The following is a 24559-nucleotide window of genomic DNA, read 5'->3' on the forward strand; positions in this document are numbered from 1 at the left end:
AAACTTGACTTGTTTAGTCAAATAAAGCTTTCTGAAATCAGCATTTGATTGTAATAAGTTATGACTGTGACATATTTCTGTGATATACAAAAACTTTCTCTGGAACTCAGAGAGTAAAAATCAACCTTGTAATAATATTTAAAAAAATATATTACTTATTGGAGAAGAAGCATTAGTAGGCACCTATTTCATTTTACAATTTCAACTGTTAAGCCCTTCTTAACAAGAGCTAGAAAATAAATATTTAAACAAATTAATACATATATTAAGTACAGCTCAGTATTGTGGTTCTTGAGTTGTAAAATAAGATCAAAGCAAAGCTTGTGTTCTGTGATTTTACTCTTTTGTAATGTATGATAGTGTTAATTTCAAGCACAGGAGGGGTGGAACAAATGGATTTATAATGAAAGTGTAAGAGTACGTCTCTTGTTTAATGTCATTTTTTCCCATTTTTTTAATCATGCAGATATTTCACACTGCCCCAGACCCAAATATTCCTCTTCCCCAGCCTCAGTCCCGATCAAGTTCACGAAGAACGAGAGCAATTTGTCTCTCCACAGGTTCGCGTAAACCCAAAGGGAGATACACACCATGTCTAGCAGATCCTGACAGTAAGTCTGTCATTGCATACTGGTTGTCTTGCTCTTTATGTCATCTTTTAGCTTTGCCTGAATAATATCCTATGGATACTGTATTCCAGTGATCATAAGCATCATCTTTTTACCTTCTATGAGTCACAGCACCCTGTTGACTGACTGCATTCCTCACTTCTCAGATGAGGAAGGATGTTTGCTTATAGGGAAGTCTTGCATTGTGTACAGTGTTCAACATCATTTAAAGTACACTTTATATTCTAATCTAAATTTAGTTTACTTTGAAACTCAAAAGTTCGTTATATGATGTTCATCTCATTTGCTTGCAAGATGATTAGTAAGGTTGGGAAACAGTAAATGCAGTCTTTTCTCTCCTATAACAAATGTAATTCAGTCAAGGACGGGAAATCAAAACCATCACTTGGCTTTTTCCATATGCATGAAACTGTGGTCATTGTTTCAAAGTCAGCCACTACCTCAGCTGCCAAAAACACTGAAACTTTCTTAGGTTTTCTGGAATAGAAAGAAGCTCTAATATTCCTGGGAAAATATTATGTATTCCTGGGAGAGTATATGTATTCTTATCGTATGGCTTACTGTTTAACAGCAGGGAGTTACATCTATAATTAATGGCTGCTTTAGATTGCTTACTTGTTTTTATATAGATGTAATTCAGAAGTTTCACTTCATTCATTCTCGTCCACTTTTTTACTTACTGGCTGTACCAGTAAGGAGTATTAAAACTTTATGACAGCTTAAGTCATTAACAATTCCACTATTGCAACACACTTCTTAAAGAATTTCTGTGTCCCTTGGTTCCTCAAAAAAATTTATATGAGACTGGTTGAGTAAGTTAATCCACAGTTAAAGTGCATCTGTTTTAGAGAATCTATACTAATTCTGAAGTTTGTAATGTTAAGAAATTTTTCCTCAGTATATTCTTGCATAGCTGCTGCATTTTCCATACACCTATGTTACTTGTTTCCTGCCAGGGAGAGTTTAAATGCTATATAACAATAGCTCTCTGCATATGGATTGCCACAGTGAATGACATGGGATCCCAAGTAAGAAGTTAGAAAGAACAGTCAGTTACACACACCAGAGGACAAGATGGGCAAGTTTCAGGTGTTTTTCACTGTCTAATTGCAGTGAATGGATACCACTATAAAAAAGGCACAAGCCTGTGCAAGTATTTTGCGGAGTGTATGTAAGCTCATGCTTCTTCAGGTTGTGCCAGGGGAGGTTCAGGCTGGACACCAGGAAGAATTTGTTCACTGAAAGGCTTGTCAAGCATTGGAACAGACTTACCAGGGAAGTGGTGGAGTCTCCATCCCTAGAAGTCTTGAAGAAATGCCACTGCACTTAGTGCTATGATTTAGTTGACATGGTGGTGTTTGGTCAAAGGTTGGATTCAATGATCTTGGAGGTCTTTTCCAACCTAAATGACTGTATGACTTCTGTGATGCTACGTTTGGTGGCAGTTTGATTGTCACAAGGTCTGACCCAACAGCTGTCCACCCATGTTTTGCTTATTAGCTGAAACTCTGCACTTGTGTAAACAAGTTCCAAGTAGTATCTCACTTGTGCCCTGAAATGCTGAGGTAGAAGCAGAGGTACTCTTCTAACCAAATATCCCTAGGTGTGGCAGGAGACAGGTAAGAGGGAGCCAAGGCTTCTGGCAATAAAATTTTCAGAGTACTAGATGGTTTTAAGTCATCATTTAAATGAAGCATGGACACAACTATATTGCAGGAAATAAAGGAAAATTGTATGGTGTGGGAAAAGAGATGCAGGTTTCATATGGTAGGGAAAGATAAAAAAATAGAGAAAATGCATCTGATAAAAAATGGATCAGCCAATCTTGCAACTTTCAAAGGACTAATGCTCTGTAAATGGGCAAGATGAGTCTTCAAGTTGAAAATAATAAAAAAAAAAAAAAAAAAAAAAAAAAAAAAAAAAAAAAAAAAGTTGTCTTTTCTGCAGGAAATCACAGATTAATGAATTTGATAACAAGTACAAAAGAGCTAAAAGTGGCATGGAAGAAATGCACATGATTAGAAAATGGTGATTATTTTTTCCCCTGCCACCTCTCTAGGTGACTCATACAGCAGCAGCCCTGACAGCACTCCCATGGGCAGCATCGAATCTCTGTCTTCTCACTCCTCTGAGCAGAACAGCACCACCAAGTGCACGCCCTCACAGCCAAGGGAGAAATCAGGAGGAATTCCATGGATTGCCTCTCCCGCTTCTTCTAATGGCCAGAAAAGTTCAGGCCTATGGACTACAAGTCCAGAATCCTCATCAAAGGAGGATGCAACCAAAACAGATGTGGAATCAGACTGCCAAAGTGTAGCTTCCGTCACTGGACCGGAAAATGCCTCTCCACCAACAGACCTGACCAAAAAGAGTTCCTATAGTCTGTCTGGGCTGAAAAGGTCTTCAGCATCTTCCCTTAGATCAATTCCATCAGCTGAAGGTAATTTCCAAGGTCTTTTATCCCATCAGTGTTACCTTAGGCATCAGAGAACAAGAGCTAGGTCTGAAAGCTAATGATACTCATTAGTCTTGCTTGTTTGTTTGCTTGTTTTTAATCATTGTCGTATGTCACTTCAGTTTTCAAACTGCTTCCGACATATTTCCATTCCTTATAACCTGCACAGTTCATACAGCTTAAAAGATATGTTTCTCAAATTTAGATCACTCTCTAGTCTCTTACAATTCGTCTATAATTTATGATATAGAATAATACTATAGATTGGAAATATTAGTAATAGAGGTATTGTGCTTGTACTATTTCTGTATTATGACAGCTCTTAAAGCTTTATTAAGCATTGGTTGGTCTTTGGCATAAGGAGAGAAGCAGATGCAGTATTCATTTTGCAGAGCATTCATGAAAACAAGGCAGCAGTCCACTGATAAGTCACCTGAAAGGACACATGTGGACATGGCTTATATTCATTAAAATGACTCCTTTTGTGTGCTATAAACTCTGTACACATATAAATTTGTTTTATCAAGTTACAGTGGCGATTGATTAAGGCAAATCATGATTATTGATTCTTAAGTATTTTTTTAAACTGCATGAAGCTTTTGTGGATATGAAAATGTTAATTCTTACAAATTATTGTGGTCTGGTTTCACACTGCTTTGATCAGTTGACTTCCTAAGAACCATTTGCCTGTGAAAGTTTTTCAGTTTTATGCAAAGTGCTACTTTATAAATGCTTTCATTGTGACTTTTTAGTGATTGTACTATCTAGCCATGTAATTGCAATGTAATTTTTTAGCCTTCTCAATTTTAATATCATTTCCTCATCCTTTATGTTGATTCTTTTCTCCTGGCTTCTTGCCTGAAAGGCTGTTTCTTCTCACTCTTAGTAAGTAGTTTCTCTACCTGTTTTGACTCCTAAAAAAAAGGGAAAAATCAACAACAACAGCATAACCTTTGCTTTGCACAGTTATGCATGTGAAACAACTTCAAATCGGCTTTAATGTTCCCTATAATTTGGTGTTTTCTTTAGGTAACAAAAGCTGCAGTGGATCTATACAGAGCTTATCTTCAACAGATAACAAAGATACACTAAAGGCTCCACCAAACCCGGATTTGCCTCCCAAAATGTGCAGGAGATTAAGATTAGATACTGCATCGAGTAATGGCTATCAAAGACCAGGATCTGTGTAAGTCATTAAGGCCCTTTAGAGATTTCTGTTGTTACAGTATTGTCTATTATAAATTGATTCCAGAGATGTTCATAAGTAACTAAAAAATCATGCATGAATGCTTGATTTTAATATTTTTGTATTTGTTAATTATTGATCTAGTTTGTTAAAACTGTAAACAAAGGAGATGGCACGAAGTCTGTTTAAGTTAGTTGAAAGACTACCATTGACTTTATTAGACTGGAGACAAGGTAAAAATGTTTCCTAGAAAAACTACTAGTATTAATGTCTCTAGTTCTTCTGGAATTTAATGTTTCAAGGAGCAGAAATGCTATTTAATGTCTATGCTGTTATATCAAAAAGATCATCAGATTTTATTTTTGGAAGTCCAAAATAGGAGCAAGATAAAAAAAATAAAACCAACCTTCAGCTCTGGAGTATCTTCAGTTGCTGCATGATAAACAGTTGGTTCCTTACAGTTGGGGTTTGGTTTGGTTTTGGTTTAGTTTTATTTCTTTAATGCTGAAAGGAGGCTAGTTCTAAGCGATATTGTGATGTAGCCTGTAGAGATTTGGGTTTATAATGTTTCTCAGTGCTTTCAGAAGACTGAAAAGTCAGAAGATCTCTCCTGATCTGACTTTGACCCAGAATATCTTTGTCCCCATGAACAAGTGATTTCTAGATCTGCAGAGCATCAAGAAGTTATTCAAATACTGCAGGATATCATTCAGTCTCTCCACTTTGTGATCTGGAAGGGATCACTGTAGTCATTTCACAGACTTCTGCGTCTTAACTTAAACAGAATGTGCACAGCTAAGGGTTCCAGCATGATAGTGACAGACTTTCAGTAAAAGCATTTCCAGTATATCTATTTGCCATCCATTAATATAGTTTTAAACACAAGATGTTGAGGTTTCCATTGTTGACTCAGCACAGCACTGGAGCATGCAAAAGTCCATGGCCCCAGTTAGGTTATGCCCTTAAAAAGTCTGGTGAATAGGGATGGAAGTGAATAATTAAAAACAAAAAAAATTAAAATGTGTCCATGTCTTTTGATGATTAAAAGTGAAACTAGTGTGTGTAGTATAAAGCAAGGTGGTGCATTTATTTTCAGAGTGGCTGCAAGAGCACAGTTGTTCGAAAGTGCTGGTTCACTTAAACAAGTTTCTTCAGGACGGTAAGTGCTGCAAACTGTTTAACATTCTGTAAAATCCATTGTTTGCTTCAGAGACTGAAAGAGAAGCATATAATGTTCTGTGTCTTTCAGACAGTGTCATGTGGCATGTGATTTTTGTTTTATTAAGCTCATCCTTTCTTCAAAAGAAAGTTAAATTTCATAGAGAATAACAGCCAGTCTGGTTATTCTCTTACCTGGGGGAATAGTGAGAGAGGCTCAGGTGAGCTGTCTGCTCAAAGACACAGATGCAAGAGAAAATTAACAGTATTTAAATTAGGATGAGGGTGCTCTGCTTTCTCCTTACAGCTGTTTGTATGGAATAGCTTCAGCAGAGTAGCAAAGGTATACTGGTTTATGGTAATTTGCTCATATAGGCAGGTCTGGAATAATATGTACTTTAGAAAGTTCAAGATTAACCTGTTCAGGATTTCTGTATTTAACATCACACCTTCCACACCTTGGTATCTGTCTGGAGAAACTGTTTACCTTTCTTCTTGATAGTGTGCAGTAGGAAGTATTGACATTTGCTTCACAGTTGTTTGCATTCATTTCATGAATTTGATTCATTTTTGTATTAAATGAATTAGAATGTCGTAGTAAGTGTTTGCCTAGGAAGCAGTATCTTCTGTACAGTACTAGTCCCCTTACAATTAGTAGACAAAGCAGATAAGTAAATAGATGTAGAAAAACATCTGTCTCTCTTTTCACTGTCCCAACTTTTCAAATCTTTGAGACAGAACACAGATTTAGAGCAGATCACTGCTTTAGTCACTGATAAACCCACAATTTACCAGAACTGTTGAGCAATAAAAAAAATATGTCAATCCATGAACCCAGAAGTAGTAGGCTAAAGTAGCACAGATGTAAAGGAAGATGCCAACATGCTGAATTGTGTGGCCGTGGAATGTGGCTTTCCTTTCTGGCAGATCTAGCAGGGGAGGGGAAGAAAAAGCTCTGCTGCAAAGGCCTACTGATTTTGTGAGAGAAGCAGCTTTCAGGAATCAAGGCTCTTCTTGTTTTGTGTAGTACATGAACTGTAAGATGAACAGAAAGGAAAGTGGCAGGGGAGGAAAGGGGTGTGAAAAGATCAGGACAAAAGCAAGCTGAAAGCAAGGACTTCTTCTCCAGTCCTGCATTATTTCATCTCCAGCACTGTTCCTTTTCTTATTTTGTATTACTTCCTTCTTTCAAACTCTCCCCTGTTGTTCCTTCAGAGCTTGTGCCACCTGTATCTGTATATAAAAGGCATGTAAGAAGCAAGAATCTGACAAAGGAAAAAGTAGCAGTTTGGTAATGCATGTGGAGAGTGGATAACAAAGCCAAAAATACTGGAAGGCTGAATAGCTCCTCTACTTCAGCCTTCATAAGAAGGCAGAAGAGCAACAGGAGCAAGAAGAATGGAAAATGAGAGGTTTAGCAGGCAGAATGAGGAAGAAATGAGAAGTAACTCAAGTGTTCTTATAGTGCTGCATAAGTCTGAGTACGATTTTGCAATTCAGAGCAGCTATTTTTTAGCTGCATTTTATGAACATGAAGATTGATTTAAAACCATAAAGTAGCCTTTTTTTTTTTTTTTGGCTCTGAAGTGTGTAGAAATCATGGTGATTACAACTTGATCATGCAGTAGAAAGGCCTCCTGTGTTCATAACTCTGCTAACCAATGAATGTATACAGCGCCAAGTGTAAGGCAGAATACTATTTCTCAGCTGCCTGTTTTGATACCAGAAATACTTAAGTCAAGACAGTGTTGGACTCCCTGCATGGGTAATTTACCCTGCTAAGATACATTTTAAGCTACTGCTTACCTATGCATTATAGAATGTAAGTGACCATCCCTGCTTGAAGCACCTGTTGCAGTCTTTTGTTCAAATGGCAGATCAAAAGTACCTGTATGGCTTTGCAGTCTCACATTGTTTTCTGTAATCCATCAGGTAATTCTGCACTTGATACTTTACTGCCACAGTGGTCTGGTCCTATTTAATTCCTTCTTCCATGCAGTGTTTGCAATCCTACTTTCTAACTTTGTGTGATGCAACAGGTCTCTAAGGAGTGTGTGTGTGTCCCCCTTTTAATGCATTATTTGACCTGTTTTCTCTCCTTGTATACATGACTATATGCTCCTACAACACTAAAGGGTTTTTCTAGTCAGAAAGAAACCATAGTACATGTGTTAGGATTGGACAGAGAAGACCAAAATTATATTAAAATTATTTTGGAAGACCAATTATTATATTAAAATTATTTTGGAAGAGCAAAATTAAAAGAGAGCCCGTCCTGCCTGTGCTCTCTTTTTCCAATTACAGAGTTACTTTGACTTGTGTCTTCCTATTTCCTGATTTGAAGTTTATTATTCATCAGTCTCCCTCACTGTGGCATTAAGCTACTGTGTACATTGAGACCAGTCTCTGTCACTAATACAGTATGCACTTGAAAGAAATAAAGTGGTTTTCCTACTATTTTCACAAATAATGCAGTTAGGTATGTCAGTCAGGCCAGAGGTCTGTTTATTTCAGCTTCTGAACAGAAATGCACTGACACATAATCCCTGACTCTACACATTCTTGACTTTCATTTAGATATACACAGAAAGTCCAAGTGTGAAAGTCAAAGTCAGTGTTTCTCCTGAAGTGAGACACTGCATTAGAAGCAGAATTTTCATTAGAAAAATGGGAAGGAGTAGGTGACAGCAAAAGGCTCAACCTTTCAGCAGGATCTCTAGGTGCCAGGCTGGGACATCAATAGGAGCAGACTGATCTTTTGAAGCCCTCTAGACCAACACTCCCTTCCCAACCATATGATTAAATATTCTTTTCCAGTCATTCTTCTGGTTTTTATTTTCATGTTGTATTTTGCATTTCCTAAAACACCTGGAATGCCTTGCTCAGAGCAGGCCAGTGTGTTTTTCTCAGGCTTGGTTTTGAGTCTGCCATCTCCAGGGCTCTATAAACCTTACTTCTGGTAGGATAGTATTAACTGGTGGGTCATCTGACAGAGATTCATATGTTTTTCCTCAATCGTTCCTCTTCTGGGTTTGTCTTGCTAGACTGAAAAGTCATTAGGGCAGGAGCATAGTTTTAAAGCTTGTTTATCTTTCAAAATAGTTATTATTATTATTATTATTATTATTATTATTATTATTATTAGAGCCTCAGGTGTTGTTGACTGTGTGTAGTCAAGCAAAAGAATTTATGATCATTTGACTGCAAGTATATTTATCATTATGGGCTCAAAACAACCATAATAGGAAGTAAGAAAATGGAAAATGAATTTTTTTCATCTGGAATCTACCCTGCAAAGTCATGGAAAGAAGGAACTTCTAAGAAATGTGGGTAGCATTTTCTGAAGTTGGTTTTTTTTTTCCCTCTGCCCTAAACAACATGAATCACACTTCTCTCCAGTTATTAGCATCATCTTAAATGAACTGTAATAGATGATGGTGATGTTATCATGTGCTTTTTAACAGCCTTGTTTCTAGGGAGAACATCATTAACACCATCAGTAAGAATGTCCATTTTTGTAATCACAGACAAAATGCCCAAGAACCTGCAAGCTCATTTCATGAACAGTACCTCCAGATGGATAGGGTTGAAGTGAGTAATAACAAATATGAGAACCTAAATAATCAAATCAAGCGTAGGGGCAATAACCAGGTGCTTGAAAATTGCTCCAGAATTATGAGTAAATATTCTTAAATCTGTCACTCATTATACCATCACAGATGGTTTGTAGATGACTTTGAGGTGTAATTGCTCTGCCTCAGGAGCAAGGTGCTGTGAAGGCTATCATTCATTAGCTTTTGAGAAACTGACTTCTTGTGTTTATCTGTGTAAATGTCAGGTGCTGAGAACCTTTCTCTTTCCATAGGAGATTATTTTAGAGGTCTTTACCAGCCTTGGGAATTCTGTGAGTGTATAATTCTAAGACAGAGTCTATGTTTTCTTGGTTTGGTTTGGTTTTGTTTTATTTTTGAGATAAACATACTTAGATCAGATAAAATTGGAGGTTGCAAACAGAATAGCTAATTAGACATTAGCGAATAGAGGAGAAAATTGCATTGATTTCTCAACTTTTTCTAAGGGCGTTAAAAACACCATATACTTCAAGAATGACTTAAGAAATTCTGCCTGACATTTAAATATTGCCTTAATGTCTTTCGGCACAGAACTACTCAGACGTCCCATTATCAATATGGGCACTTGGCTTGAGTCAAATTATTCAGATTTGAAATAATCCCTTTGAATAATTCATTACCTACTACTTTGTGTTCCTGTAACTACAGCAGCCTTTAACAGTTACTCTATTATTTTGCATGTGTAAAATCCGTGATTACAGCACACAGGTGGGTTTCCATGACAAGGGGTCATGCCAGGATCAACTCATCCCAACAGGCTGTTTTATCATAGTGTTACTGGTTTGGGTCAGGATAATTAGAACATCTGTAGTGCCCTCTGTAGACTTCGAGAAAAAATGAGATTAAATAATTTTAGTCTGTATGTGACCTTCAGTAAAGTTATCTAAACTCCCTCTGTATATACATTATGTAAATTATTATGTGTAAATATGTACAGATTATATAGAGTAATGAATCAAGTCTTGTCAAGTGTAGATGGCAAATTCTTCACAACAGGAGGCACCAAGGAGTTCTTTGGGAAAAACTCTACTCAGGGCAGTTTACACCAGCAAGCTAACATTAAAGTTAAGTGAATAAACAGGGATCCAGTGCTCATCTTGTTTTAGTTAGCTGATGGGATGTAACCAGGATGACAGTACTAAAAATCAGAAATGTTTCCAGGGCCCTGAAAATAAACTGCTCCTTGGATATCATACAGTTCAAAATTCCTGATCTCCTCTGAAAATCTCATCCTGAGAATGTAACCCTTGAGGAGTCATTAGTTCTCTTAAGATGAAGGCAAAACATGCCATTTAGGCCAGTCATAAGTCAGAGAACAAACAGCAAAGATTATTATTCAGAGGGGAAATTATCTGGAAAGCTCTCACTGAAAAACTTCAGAATATGTCCATCCACTCTCATACCCTTTTAAAGGTTCAAATGAATGATGACAATGCTTATGATGTGGCACTGGTAATTAATCTATCACACAACTCTTTTATCTCACTATTTTGAGAGAAAGACATGACAGATTACATGCCACTTGCATATACACACTCTCAAAAAGTATGCAGAAAATTTTAAACTTTACCACAGGTCATATATTGGGTCCTTAAGATAAAACCTGGCTAGAAGGAAACCTCAGCTGTCAATTCCCCATCATATCACACAAAGGTGAAATAGTCAACAAGTTCATTTTCACTTAGTGTAGTGTGGGTTTAAAGAAATTCAGAAAAATTGGTGGCTCATGTCAAACTGTTCTGAGTGTGTAAGTTAAAGTCAAGGTATTAGGAAAAGTGCAGGAATCTCAGAAGAACTCCTAATTTCCATCTTCATGTTCAAACCCTCATTTTGTACTTCACAGAATCGTAGTGCCAGACCCCAGGAGGTGACCTTTTCTGTCCTCTTTCTCTGGGACAGAATTATAACTCTTTTTTGTCTCATGCTTACTTTCTAAATATTATTTTTCTCTGTAGACCTATTAACAATAGTTTCTCACAGGTCAACATTTCAGACCATTAATGACTTGATGATCACTTTTGGATTTCTCTCCATGCAATCCATGGCTTGCTTCAAACAGTGTGCTCATTTCAGTACTTATTTGAATGACAACTTCATTTTAGAAGTTCCTAATTATATTCCTGTTTAAATATCTAAGTGGGATGTCGGTCTCTTTTCTGCAATAACATGCTTGTTAGCTCCAGTAAGCTTGAAGTTATCTGCTGTAATTATACTCCTCTGAAGAATTCTACTCCCCTGAACTGCTGTGTAACCAGTTATGTAGCATTTGTACATCTGCTTATTCCTGTACTTCCCAGGTTTTAATTTCCTTTATACCTTGTTCCTTGTTACCTCATTTACTGCAAGCCTGCATTTTTTTTCTTTCAGACAAGCAAAAGCCATGTATTCCTGTAAGGCTGAGCATAGTCATGAGCTGTCTTTCCCACAGGGGGCAATATTTTCCAATGGTAAGATTTGGTTTACATTGACTTACATAATTAAAAAAGAACCTATAAAAAACCTGAACCATATCAAAAAATGGGGGCATAATTCTCTTTTTAGCTCTCAGGTTTTGCCCTGATTTTTTAATTGCTCTTGAATAAATACCATCTAAATAAATATATGTAGCATCTATGGGATTTTTAACAGTTTTAAAAGTTGTGGTTTTCTTTTTTTTTTTTTTGCAGTGTATCCATCAGTGGAGCCAGGCTGGTTAAAGGCAACTTATGAAGGCAAAACAGGACTAGTTCCTGAGAATTATGTTGTCTTCCTCTAATAATCTTTAGTAGACAATAATATCTTCATGGTATCCATGGTAACAAATAATAAGCACTATGATTTTTATCTGACACAGATATGGGATCAGCCCCTTAGCTGAGTGGTAGATTTCCTTCAGATGCTGCAGCTGCAGGTTACAGAGCTCCCTGCCAACAGAACAGAATGTGATGAAACAGTTAACAGTTTCTGTGCTGAGGATGGTACTCTGTTTAAATAACTTCCATTGTTTGCAAAAGGTTGTTCTGTTCTTCTTTTATGGGTAAGGAACACTAGGAAAAAAAAAAAAAAAAAAGCTATTTAGCTGCAGACTTCCAGGTCTGAGGATGTTGCTCACAGAAATGTGAAATTTAGAGGCAAAGCACTCTATGACATTTCTTGTAATCTATGGTTTTTAATATGGAAAATCGTGGACTTTTTCATAATGTAAGTACTGCTTCTATTGTAATCTGAATTCTCCCTTAGAAAACTTGATTCTAAAATTGATCCTAATCATTTCAAATAAGAAATTACTTTATAGTAAATCAGAAGTTGGAACTTCTGGTGGTCATTGAGTTACAATACGATATAGAATTTATACAACTGACAATATCAGTTTATACACTGCCTGCACAGTGACTGTTCATTCAGAATGTGGTATGTTTAATGAATGTTTCATCCAAATACTTACTAGATTTTTTTCCTTCTTTCTATATCAGCATAGATAGTATTAACAACTTTTATTTCAATAACCATAATCTGGAAGATATTCTCTCTGTGTCCCAGAACATCTGTAGAAAACAAGGAGATGCTGAATCTGGACTGATTGGTAGTCATGTGAAGTGAGCAGTGAAAAACAGCAGTATGTTTTGAAACCTGAGATAAATTGTAACTCATTCTGTTTCCATTGCAAGTCAGACAAATGACCTGTGAACTAGCCAGTTTTATAAGCTATGAATGCTAAAAGCTCCATGTAGCAATAAAATTACTTGGTGTAATTTCTCCTGACTTCTGCTAAAATATTTGATAAAGATTCTCTTCTTCCCATAGAATGAAAAATCCTTACTTTTCAAAGGAGTTGTAAAGACCTATTGATTGCTCCTGGTAGGACTAAAAAGGGAAAAAAATAAATAAATAGATAAAACCAAGTCAAAGAAAACCCCAGAAACCATAAGCAGTTTTCTCAATCTGAGCAGTTTTCTTGTACACCTTGAGGGAAAACATGCACTGCTTGCTTGGCTACTTACCATTCCTGATTGAAAACCAAGACATTTAACTTCCATCTTAGTATTTCTTCAACATCAGTGCTTCCAAAAGAAATCACTGTTTCATAGAACTATCTAGGCTTAGTTTCATTAAACTGTCAAGACTCAGTTCTTTCTTCAGTAGCAGAAATCAACATACAAGCCATCTGTTGATTTCTAAGTTCAAATCATCTGTTGATTTCTAACACTACTTCAAGAAAGTTTAAGGAAGGGCTGCTGTTAGAGCTAAAAACATCAGTAATTTTTTATCTGTTGCTTTTTTCTTTCCATAACCTTTTTCTTGTTTAAATTGAAAAGTAAGACTCATTGCCAACACAAAGAAGCACATAACATTCAGAACATTCTTTACTTATATGTAGTGGATGAATTCTTCAGAGCAATATCTGGATTTCAGGCTGGTGGCAGAATCCTGCAGGATCTTTCTCCTCACTAATTCAAGTACTGAGTGATAATCAGAGAAAGAGAGAGACTCAAAGAACATCCTTCCAAAAATGGTATTTTAATAGGGGGAGTCTGAGCAAGACTGGCTGCAGGCAGTTGAGGACAGATCCCCCATGCATTAGTGACTGAGTGGCCTGGGTTCTTTCTTCACCCTGAACAGTTTCATTAATTGCAAAACATGTTTCACATCATCCTAAATCCAGATTGTGCGCAGTACATTTTGATGAAGGGCTGTTCTTGATGGCACTGGCAGTGAAGGTAGACATGTGTGTGCTCATCTTATTTGCCCAGAGCACATGTGAAAGGAAGTGAAGGTCTTTCCTCAGCCAGTTGAATCTTTCTTCATTTTAAGGCAAGCCAAGTCTTCTTTGTCTAAGCTATGCCTGAGACTGCCATTGCCCTGAGAAAACCAACATGGTCTTGGTTGTGTTTTTGCTGTATTTCACAGTCAAAAAACTTTAGGCTGTCAAAAGGTTTGCCTCTGGTGGCCTTCCCAGGATAAGTGCTGCTGCAGGCAAAAAGGAGCAGAAAGGGAAGCAGAACTTTGAGCAGAGGCTAGTAACCCAGCATGTCTCACACAGGCAGAAAAATGCAGTGACCAGGGGAAAAAAATCCCAGCTTCTCTCTGTTGCATGGGGTCAGTAGAAAACCTGTATTGTGCATCGTTTGATGACTCCCCATACCTCTTACGGGCAATTTAATTGTTGTGAAATTCTTGAGGAATTATGAAATAGAAAATATAGAAGATGTTTGCTCTTATTTGCTTTGTTCTTGTCTAAAATAAAAGTAAGTGAGGAAAAAAACCCTAAGCTTAGGTAATTTCACATCCCATGTATGTGTCTCACAATTCTCCACATCTCTACAATGTGTCTCACTGTGTTTTGAAAGCAGCTGATCTGAGTGCAAGCTAGAGAAGTCAAAGATGCCAAGTTCATTAAAAATTTTGTAAAACTGCCAAGTTCAGTTACAGATTAAGCAAGTAGAGCCTGTGAGTGCTGAGGGAAAGATTGTAGAAAGACCTGGAGGAATCCATGTGGAGGAGAGGTGTTTCATCTGTTCCCAAGCATTCATCTAACATTAGACCGAAATTAGGATTGAAGAAGACAATTTCATTAAAAAAACTGGATTCCATTCATATGCTGCTCACAAGAAAAATCTGTATTTTCCTCTGTAATGCTTTGCAGCTTTTTTACAGGCCCTTTTTCTGAACTAGCCAGAAATAATTTTTAAGTCATTTAGCTTTAAAATGGCATTTCCATCTGAAAAAGGTTATGCCCATTCTTACTTACAGAAAGCTACTCACTCTCCAGGAGTTTTCATTTTTAGGGGTTTTCATTTTTGGAACTCTGTGTTTTTTCTTGTACTGTCCTCTGCAGCACATAGCAGCACTTTCTGTATGATCTCACTGCTGGGTTGTGGGAGCCCAGCTCTTCCCTGCTTTTCAAGAGGGAACTTATCTCTACAAGAAGCTGTAGAGTGAACCAGAAAGTTGAGTAAGTAGAGATGAAAAGACTGAAGTGGGAGAGAGGGCAGCACCAAGGCTTCTCAAATGATGATACTCCCAGGCCTCATCAAAAATCCTCTCTGACAATAGCAAAGAATCAGAAATACATAAAACATTTAAATGGAGATACAATATTTTGATAATGCCTTAACAGAACATTAGGCAATCTGAATTAAATTAGCTCATAGTAGTGATTTACTATTCTTTATGGAAATCAGACTCACTCTACAAGCAAAGGTTAAACAATTTTATAAATTATTATTATTATTATTATTATATTATTTTTATTATAATCCTTCCTAAAAGGATGCAGCAGGTTTGTTCCAAATATCACTGTAGAACTCAAGGTAGATGATACATTGTTGTTGTTGTATGTCCTGTGGAAATAATGTCTGTATCCACAACATAGCCATGGCTTTTCCTTGTTAAACGTTTTGATACATGTTGCAGCACAACATGAATCAAATTAATAGCGTGAAGGACTGATATATTGTATGATAAATATGTAAAGTATATTAATATTCTATATTCACACTTTTTATTAATGATTATAAAGATTACATTTTTTGTGTGTAATTCGTTTGGTTTCAGTATTAAAATGTCCTTGCCATATTTTGGCATTTAGAGTTATATGTAACAAAACTGTTAAATTAAACTATAGTTATCACTTATGTCCCTAACTCCCCTATAATGTTCATTGTACAATTATTCCTGGAAGAAAAAGATGCACAGATTTGCTGACCAGCGCTATTCTATTATAGTAATAGTAACTTATTTCCCTTTTATATATTTTCTGGTGCTAGTCTCTATTCTTTGCCTGTAATTGGATTGAATTGTAATGTGCCTTTAGGAAAGACATATTAGGAGATGAAAAGTTGTAAAATTCTGCAGTTTAGAACGGTAATTACAAAAACAAAAAAAAAAAAACGCACTGTATGGCAGTAATTTGATTTTTTTTTTTTTTGTTAACTTTTCTCCCCGGTCTATTTTCTGCTTAATAAGATTGCGTCAGAATAAATAATAAAACTAAAAAGCACATTGTTCTTGATATTTCTTTTCCTAAGGCAGAAGGTTTTGCAATTCTGGATTGAGCAGCAAGAAGAGAAATCCCAGCTGGGGAGCACATCCTTCAGACTGGGATGGATCTTCTCCACTGATGGCAAATCTCAAAGCTCTAGTGAAGTAAAAGACAGACCTTCGGCAATTTATAGTGAGGGTTTGCTGGCCCAGAAGCCCCCAGAAAGGAGACAGAATATTCTGCTAATGGGATAATCTATGATCCTTTCTTTCAGCAGAGAGGCCTGGATGAGTTGTTCAGTGGCTAGAGATCGAAGCCATAGGCAACCTCATTCTCTCTGTGGCTGGTCACAGAGCCCTGAAGATGGTGCTGCTGCTGCAGTTCCTGCTAAAGTCACGCTGTCAGTCAGGCTGTACCCATTGGGAGGTCTCTTCTTGTTTAAGATTTTGCATGGGCTTTGGGAGTTTGCTTTGTTTTGTTTTAGTAACGTGCTTGGTATCCAAACAGCCACTAATTCAGTCACTGAAGATTGTATCAGTTCTTTAATTGTCCTGTGTGTGGCAGTGTTTAATAAGGCATTGGATTATTCTTGTTTTAAGTGTAGAGCACAGTGCTCCAACACTTGGATGACTCAGTTGAAAGCTGTTTCGCATCTGAGCTTTCTACAACTTTTTCATTGGGAATTGGCATCAAAGCTGTGGCACAAAAGGTAGCACCATTATCTCTGCAAGGGTTTCTGTTGGAGCAAAGGGCAGAACAGCTGAACAGGGCACATAGATAGTTTCAATTCTCAATCATATTTATGGCAATTTTGGAGGTATTAGAGTTTATAGGGGTTACTTTAGATACTATGTGGTATTTTAATAGGAAAATATATGCAATCAATAACTATATCTATTTAATAAAGTCCAACTAAATTATCTTACTGAACTCTCTGTTTATTTTGTAGTGTGATTTCAATAATTATCTGCACTTTGTATATATCTACATGTAAATAACTAGCATGACATGCATAAGCTGACTTTGCAGACATAATTCTATGTTGTACTTCACACTGTATTTCAAAAATTTGAAAAAAATGTTTTTCAAAATAAATATCCTTTATACACAAACTGGTATTTTATTGGTTTTACATTTGGGCTCTGGTTCAGCTTTTTCTTTTTTCCAAGTAATAACACTTTGGTTCCACTTCTATCCATACCTACATTTTAGCGTAACATTTCACCCCTGAGGATGCTTTACACAGATGGGCATGTGAATACCAGACAACAGTCTGTCATACACTATCCTGATCATGTGGAAGTCTCCAAAGATGTGGCTTTTGAGGAGAAGAAAATGACAGCTGAGGACGTTAGGTAGCAAGAAGCAGAACCGTGGTATGGCAGAATCTCGCTGATGAGGTCTTTGCCTCTGGAATTCAGCAGGTAGCTGAGCTCATGGAGGGCCTTCCATGGGTCCATTCCAACAGCACTGCCAGCAAGGGGGTGCAGTGGCCCCTGCAAGTTCTCTTGCTCGCCCTCCCCAGCATCTCCCCAAGACTTTTTGCCTCAGTGTTTACAGCCCTTGGGCTGGAGTTACAGCTATGCCCCAGGCAAAGGGAGCTGTGAAGTGGCCTTGCCTTTTCGCTGAAGGAACTCACCAGAAACTCGGGAGACTTTAATATCCCTGAAACAGTCAGGCTTTGTTATGATACATATTAAAAAACCTGTGTTTCTTAAACAAGATCAAACCAGCCAGCTGATAAACTCTTTCCCTGTTCACTGTGCTTGGGCTTGGACAGTGCAGATCACTGCAGGAAGCCAGGGAGGATGGATACTGCTCCTGCATCCGTAGCTGCCAGCCCCAGCTCCTGCCTGCCAGCCCTGAGCTGGGCAGCTGCCCTGCCAGCCTCCTTCTGTGTGGGCACTGTGCCCACAGCTCTGCCCAGGGCCACATCAGAGACAGACAGAAACAAAACATCAGTACTGTGGCTGTAAGTAAAAGCGAGATTGTTGAGAAGCCAAGCAGCACAGACCAGATGGAGAAAGTCTTTCTCTTCCAATGCTTTCTAAGACCTGCCCCGAGGTGAAGCCTGTGTTGCACAGCTCCCCCTGATTGAGGATTTGAGAGATGTGGACTCTAGTTTCAGAAATCAAAACATCACCTGCAGCTTGCAGTACCCAAACTGTCTTGCGCTTTGCTGAGATCCTGGTGAATGGGGCAGGGCGGGGCCAGGGAGAAGGCAAGGTTCCCCTTGGAACCAAGGGATGCAGTTGAGCTGGCAAAGCCCCTTCTGGCTGTATTAGTTCTGCTGTTAAGGCCTGAGAAGTAGAGGGGCTGCAGCAAGGGGTTAGAGCTGAGCTGAAGCTTAGTGCCCTGACTTTAGGTGTAGAGAACCACAGCTGAGGTGAAACAATAGCAATGGAAGCTGTCACATCACTCCGTGCAACAGTTAGTGCCACCGGGGCTTTCGGGGAGAAGGGAAGTGCCCTGCCCTGCTGCTCTTTGTGCCTGTGCCTGTGTCAGCACTGCCACAGCTCCCTCTGGGACCAGCACTTGGGACTGGATTCTCCTCCACTCCTGCTGGGGGCCATGAATGTGGTAGGAGTGGTAGGAGCTGCCCCAGGTGCTCAGCTCTGCACTGTGAGTAGGCACAAGAGGAAATGGAGAATATCTGTGCTTTGACAGTTCGTCAAAAATGACAGTTCATTACCGAACTTACATTAATTACATTTACATTTTATGTTAATTATTTGAAGTAAAATGGTTGTGTTTTCTGTTAGAGTTTTCTGCTCTTTTCCACGGAGATGAAAGCTTCTCACCTTTAGATCTCCTGATCTGGAGGCGTGAATGCACACTACTTTGGGGTCTACACTAAGGTCTAAAATAGTTCTCATCACTCATTTTCACAGTGTGCCATTTTGCTTGGCATCAAGGAATAATTAAGTTGTTTTATTTTAATTTCTGGGAAACCTATGTTCTATCTGACATGCTATATTTTGACTTTTCAGTGAGCATTTACATGTAAAAAGAATTAAATTGCTGTTGAATCAACACAATTGTGTTGGATTACTACATTAACACCAAATTTTAAACTCTCAAGGGATGAGGCATCTGTGCTTACCAGAAAAGGTGAAGACACATTTCATTACTTGATTGCATTAAAGCACCTTATAGGGCATGATTCTCACATGTTTGGAAAAAATACTATTTTTGGCTTTAATACTGGTAAGGCTTCAATGTCAACTATGAAGAAAATCATGTGTGGAATTGCTTTGATATAGAATATGTATTGAGATTAGCCAGACTGGCCACAGCCTTCTGCCTAAAGAGGAGAAACTTCAGTGATCCAAGGAAACAGCACAGGTGTAAACTGAGCAGGTGGCAAAGTCAGTTCAGGTCCCTGCTTGGAACAATTTTTCATTAGTCTGGCATGATGCATTCCTTCAAAACCAACCTTTCTAACACAAACACTGCTTATTAAACATGGTAAATAAAGTGTCTGCACTTTCATCTTTTAAAATTTTATTTCATGTTTGTAAAACTTTTCCCGTGTCATTTGGATTAATTGCTGATACAGAATCAAAGTACTGAAAGATATTCGTGGCTTCTTTTGCAATGGTTGGCTTCTTTTCTATTGTATTTATGGCAACAAGCTCAAAAGCTGAACTAACCTAGAGCAAGTGCCTTTGCCAAAGATCACGGTGTGCTTTTTTAATGTAAACATGCAGAGATTCATGGGAACATTGAGTGACCTCCACAGCCAGTACAGAAAGGAGTCTTAATTCACTTGAAAGTACTTTGGTAATTGGAATACATCTTTCTGCCAGTATAATTGAGGAACTGATTAGTTAGACCCAGCACGGGTGTATTTCATTTAAAATTACTGTTAATGGCTCTTGGGTGCCCTTAGAAGGGATTAGAGTCCCATCTGAATGAAAAACATCAGCGATTTAGTTTTGTTGATGGTCATTGCTTTTGTATTCCTATAAAAATCCAAACCACATGCAAAGGGAAACATGCAGCACATCTGGATTCGGGATTTCTTTTCAAAACAAGGTTTGCAGTGCTGTGCTTTGGCTACAGCAGCAGGTGGGGGGCTGAGAGGGCAGGGGCTCAGCCCTGGGTGGGCTTGGGGCAGGGTGGGGAGTGGGAGGTGCCCAACACGTCACAGCACAGCAGAGCTCGGAGCAGAGCAATGGGCTCCAGCCAAGCTCTTTGGGGTCTCCATCTTCCAGACATGGCTGTACACTCATGGCAGCCCTGGGGAAACATCAGCATAGTGAACAAGCAGGTGAGACACTGGAAAAAGCCCTGTGAGAAGCCTTCGAGAGGACAATTCCCAAACCCAGGCAGAAAGGGGATAAGAAACCTGAACTTAACCAATCCATGTAGTGTTCCTCCAAATAAATTAACTGGCATACAGGATACAACTGGTTCCTAGAATAGAGCACGTGCTGTTTGCAAAGGCCTCACAAGAAGGTAACGAGGGTTAGGGTTTCAGTGCACCTGAGCTGGGAGGCTGAGCACAAAGTGCTGGAAGCAGACTGTGAAAGCAGTGACAACCGTGAGCCCGGAATTACCACAAAACAAGCAGGATGCCTCTCAGCAGGGAAATGCCACAGGGAAAGACAAAAACACACTGGAGGGCCCTGAGGCACCCTCCAAGGACATCCAAAGGAAGCAGGTAGATTGGAGAGACCTCAGAGACATTTAGGTGCAAACAAATTGTGCTGGGTAGCTGTGATGCAAATATATCCTTACATAAAACCTCATCATAATTGCCATTTTAAGTTTGTTATTTCCTGCTGTTGCTGTTGGTCGAGGGATACTTTTGTTTGGTCCTGTTAAGTGCTGTTTCTTTTCTGTAATGAGGACAAACTGCCTGCCTTGGATGGGAAAAATGGCCATTCTGCACCATGTCCTGCTCCCCAGACCTTCCCCGAGAAACCTGCAGTGAATGCCATAGGAGTGTGTCACCGGCTTCCAGCTGTGATTTGTAACATTGTTTTGTTTCCACATGGGCCCTTCTCCCTGCCCTCCACATCCCCCTGAAGTTCAGACAATACAAAACAAACCAGCACAATTATTTTTACCCTCAGAGCAACACAGAACCAAGTCTGCCCCTGCCAAAGCCTTGCCTTAATAATTTTTCTTCTTTGTTTAAATGATTCCTTGAAATATTTCCTAAATGAACTAGGAAACCAAATGTAAGCATGATTATAGTAATGATATCTGTAAGCACATCAGCATGAGAAACTCAGGTGAGTATTGTGGCTTTTTAGCTAATTAGCTTTGCTGGATAGTTTATATCCAGAGGGAAAATCAAGACAGAGAGTTTATCATGGTGTTATTTGTGTGGATCTCCCACAAATTGATCTTCTCCTGAAGGCAGAAGGAACAAACAGAGCTCTTCGCTTTTCACTTTCACACGTTTAGGTCAGCCTTCCCTGCAGGAACATCTGAGTGAAAAAGTGGCAACACCAAACCCAGTGCAGCTCACAGAGAGGGATTTAGGATGCTGGACCTCCTCAGAGCATCACCTCAGCCTTGGCCCAGTTTGGTGCCCTCTCCACTGCTGCAGCACCATCATTACTGTCATACAGGACAGCAAATGATGGTTTCAAATGAATTCCCACACAGCAGGATCTCTGACACCATTTAGTTCTTTCGTTTAGATCATCACAAAATACCAGCTCTGCCTTCCCTGTGAGCAGCCAGTGATTACTGCTTAACTCATTAGTATGTTTAAGAGGAAGCTCACCTGTGCTGTGCAGAGATGAGTCAGGCTTGAGAGCATCTGCATCATTATGGAGCCTGAGATGTCACAATAAAAAAACCCATTTCATTTATGGGAACTGTTTTCTGCTAAAGGTTAAAGCAAAACCTTCCACCTCAAAAGATTTAGACATACTGTGTCAAATGAGTAATCTTATTTTATTCTTTATACCATTCTATTACTATGTCTGTTAGAAAAAAACTCAAAGTATCCTTGAGCAAAAGAGGTGTGCATTGAGGCTGAACTGGGACAGAGCAGATATAGATAGATAGATAGATAGATAGATAGATAGATAGATAGATAGATAGATACATACATACATACATACATACATACATACATACATACATACATTCATACATATAGATAGATATATAGATATGCACACACAAAGATATTCCACTCAATCCTGAGGAACATCATTGGGTACATAAATCATTGGGGCCTAAATAAGGGTATTATGTGCTCAACTGAATGCATATTTTAGTAAGACCACATTCTTTCACTTTGAAAGCCTGAAGTTCAAGTGTCTCAAAGACTTAAAGATTATTTTCTTCTGTGTTCTAGCTCCTAATAGAAATTCCACTTAAAAGAAATTAATGTATTTTTGTACTGACTAAATGCCTTCACCAGTTGTTTTATACTGTACAGAATGCTAAAAACTAAATTAATTTGGAAAATTAATCCTATGTGTGGTAAGTCCCAGCCCTGTCAAACTGTGATATGTACAGGGAGCAGTGGTAACATCCAAAATGTGAATTCACAACAAGGACATTCAGAAATGAAACTGCAACATCACTTCCAAGATGTTCTGTATTATGTGGAAATGATGTCCATAAATATTGGCATTGTTGGCATGACTAATCCTTCTCTGAGGGCACACTAATACTGCAGCACATCCTTGGAAAGGGGTGACATCTAAACCAGCAGTGCAGTTTTTTGCCGGTATTTCCCTAGAACAGGAAAGGAGTGGGGTGGTCTGTCCTGTTGATGGAGGATACACGGCATTTCCCAGCCTGTGCCCCTCACCAGGCTGCAGGTCCCACTCCTTGCCTGTTGCACACCACGTCAGAAGGCAGTGTGGTGGAAAGTGGAACACACTAAGGGTGAGGGAAGAATCACCTGAGCACTGGAGTCAGTTCCTTAAAAGCCAGGGGTGATGTGCCCTGTTGGTGCAGCCAAGGAAAACTTGCACCAGTCCAGGTCAATTACCAGCAACAAGAAAAGCTCTTCTCCCCCATGATTGAGGATCTCACTGTGGATGGATGCATCCTGCAGTGCTGCACCTTGCACCTCAGAGGGCAGATCTGGCACTGACCAATTCTGGCAGCAGAAAGCTCCAGTTCTTGGTGTGGACACAGTAGTGAGCTCAGGCACCACCTCTGTAAAGTCTGGGGACAATTTATTCTGAACCCCTGGCTTTTAAATAGTTACAAATAAATGTGTAGGTTGCTGTGCTAATGATGTCTCTACTCAGGTGTATTCTTGCTCATCTGGACTATCAGTGCTGTGCCAGCACCTCTGTTCCCACAGTTCCTCTGCTCCCACATCACACCTCTTGTTAGCACTGCTTGCTGTACATGGACCTTCTGCAGGACTGGGCAGGTTTGTTAATAAACTTTCCTTTGTATGTGCTTATGCCAGGAGATCAGGAATGCATTGTGGCTTATTTTGATGCTTGTATAGGCAGTTTGGCCGTTGCAGTTTTGATTAAAGTCACATCCTTCCGTGTAAGAATAAAGAAAGATAAAAACAAATAAATAGATAAGGTTTTCTTGTATCCTGTCTTTTAGAGGGTTTGAATTGCAAACAAATGGAAAACAGTTCTGTCCCACTCCACCCCACCCCATCCCAGCCATATGGGTTTGAACTCAGTAAGTAGTCAGTGTGTATTGTCTCTAACCTGGAGCTGCTCAAGTATTCCCCTCCCCAAGATCAGCCTTCCAGCAGCTGCTCTGTAGGACTGCAGCACAAGTGGCTCCACCAGCCTGGTACTGGCAGCTGCAGCCCCATGTGCAGTGAGTGCAGTGCCATTCTGCAGCTCTACTCTTCACTTGGTCTAGTGGATTTTTGTACATCTACTGGTAGCTGAAGAGTTAAACACTTCTCATACTACTATGAAGCAAGCACATCCCCATTTTATTGGACATGACACAATGTAGTTAGACAACATCTTTGCAAAAATACTTGAAGCTGTTATTTCGGATATACAAATATAGAGATGAAAGCTCCTTTTCTCAAGAGGAATATACAGAAATCTTACACAGGTCTTTTTTTCCCCCCAAAATAAAAACAATAGCAACAAAGCATAAATTATGTCTATCATGATCCTGAATGTTAAATACAGAGAAATATGAACATCAGTCCAAAGATGTCTCAGAATTAAGGATTGTCTTTCTACAGAATTTTTCCATTGAGGATTACAAAGGCTCTATAAAGCATTAATGTATTACACACCCAAGTAACTCATTGGGACAAGAAGGTGTACTGAAGGCATAGGAACAAGGAGAGGATACATGTTTCACAAATATGGGAACTAGAATTTAGAGGCTGTATGAAATTCAGAAACTTAAACAGATCATGCACTGCAGGAATGCCTAGATTTGGATTGTGCTTTTCTCTATCATGTAGTTTTTGTTAAAATTAATGTCTGTCTTCAGGGAAAGCTTAAAGGATACTTGAAGTGAAAAACTTCATGAAGTAGTATTTTCAACATTTCAGATGTTTGGAGGAGTTTTTTTGGTGGGTTTGTGGCTTTTTGGGTTTGTTTGTTTTGGTTG

At 38.8% G+C, this 24559-nt stretch overlaps 2 protein-coding genes across 3 annotated transcripts in view; one reads left to right on the forward strand and one right to left on the reverse strand.

The window, feature by feature from the left end:
- The window catches only part of ARHGAP42 (Rho GTPase activating protein 42), a 146189-nt gene extending 129056 nt beyond the window's left edge, over positions 1-17133 (forward strand). For both annotated transcript variants that reach the window (XM_066312953.1, XM_066312952.1), the window contains 6 exons: positions 467-611; positions 2689-3069; positions 4114-4270; positions 5367-5429; positions 11428-11507; positions 11727-17133. In XM_066312953.1, the coding sequence (XP_066169050.1) occupies positions 467-611; positions 2689-3069; positions 4114-4270; positions 5367-5429; positions 11428-11507; positions 11727-11815 (915 nt within the window). In that variant the 3' untranslated portion in view covers positions 11816-17133. The remainder of the gene's footprint in view (positions 1-466; positions 612-2688; positions 3070-4113; positions 4271-5366; positions 5430-11427; positions 11508-11726) is intronic.
- The window catches only part of ANGPTL5 (angiopoietin like 5), a 510199-nt gene that overhangs the window by 200423 nt on the left and 285217 nt on the right, over positions 1-24559 (reverse strand). The gene's annotated exons all lie outside the window — the stretch shown is intronic.

This window comes from Sylvia atricapilla, chromosome 2 (assembly GCF_009819655.1).
Source record: "Sylvia atricapilla isolate bSylAtr1 chromosome 2, bSylAtr1.pri, whole genome shotgun sequence".
NCBI lineage: Eukaryota > Metazoa > Chordata > Aves > Passeriformes > Sylviidae > Sylvia > Sylvia atricapilla.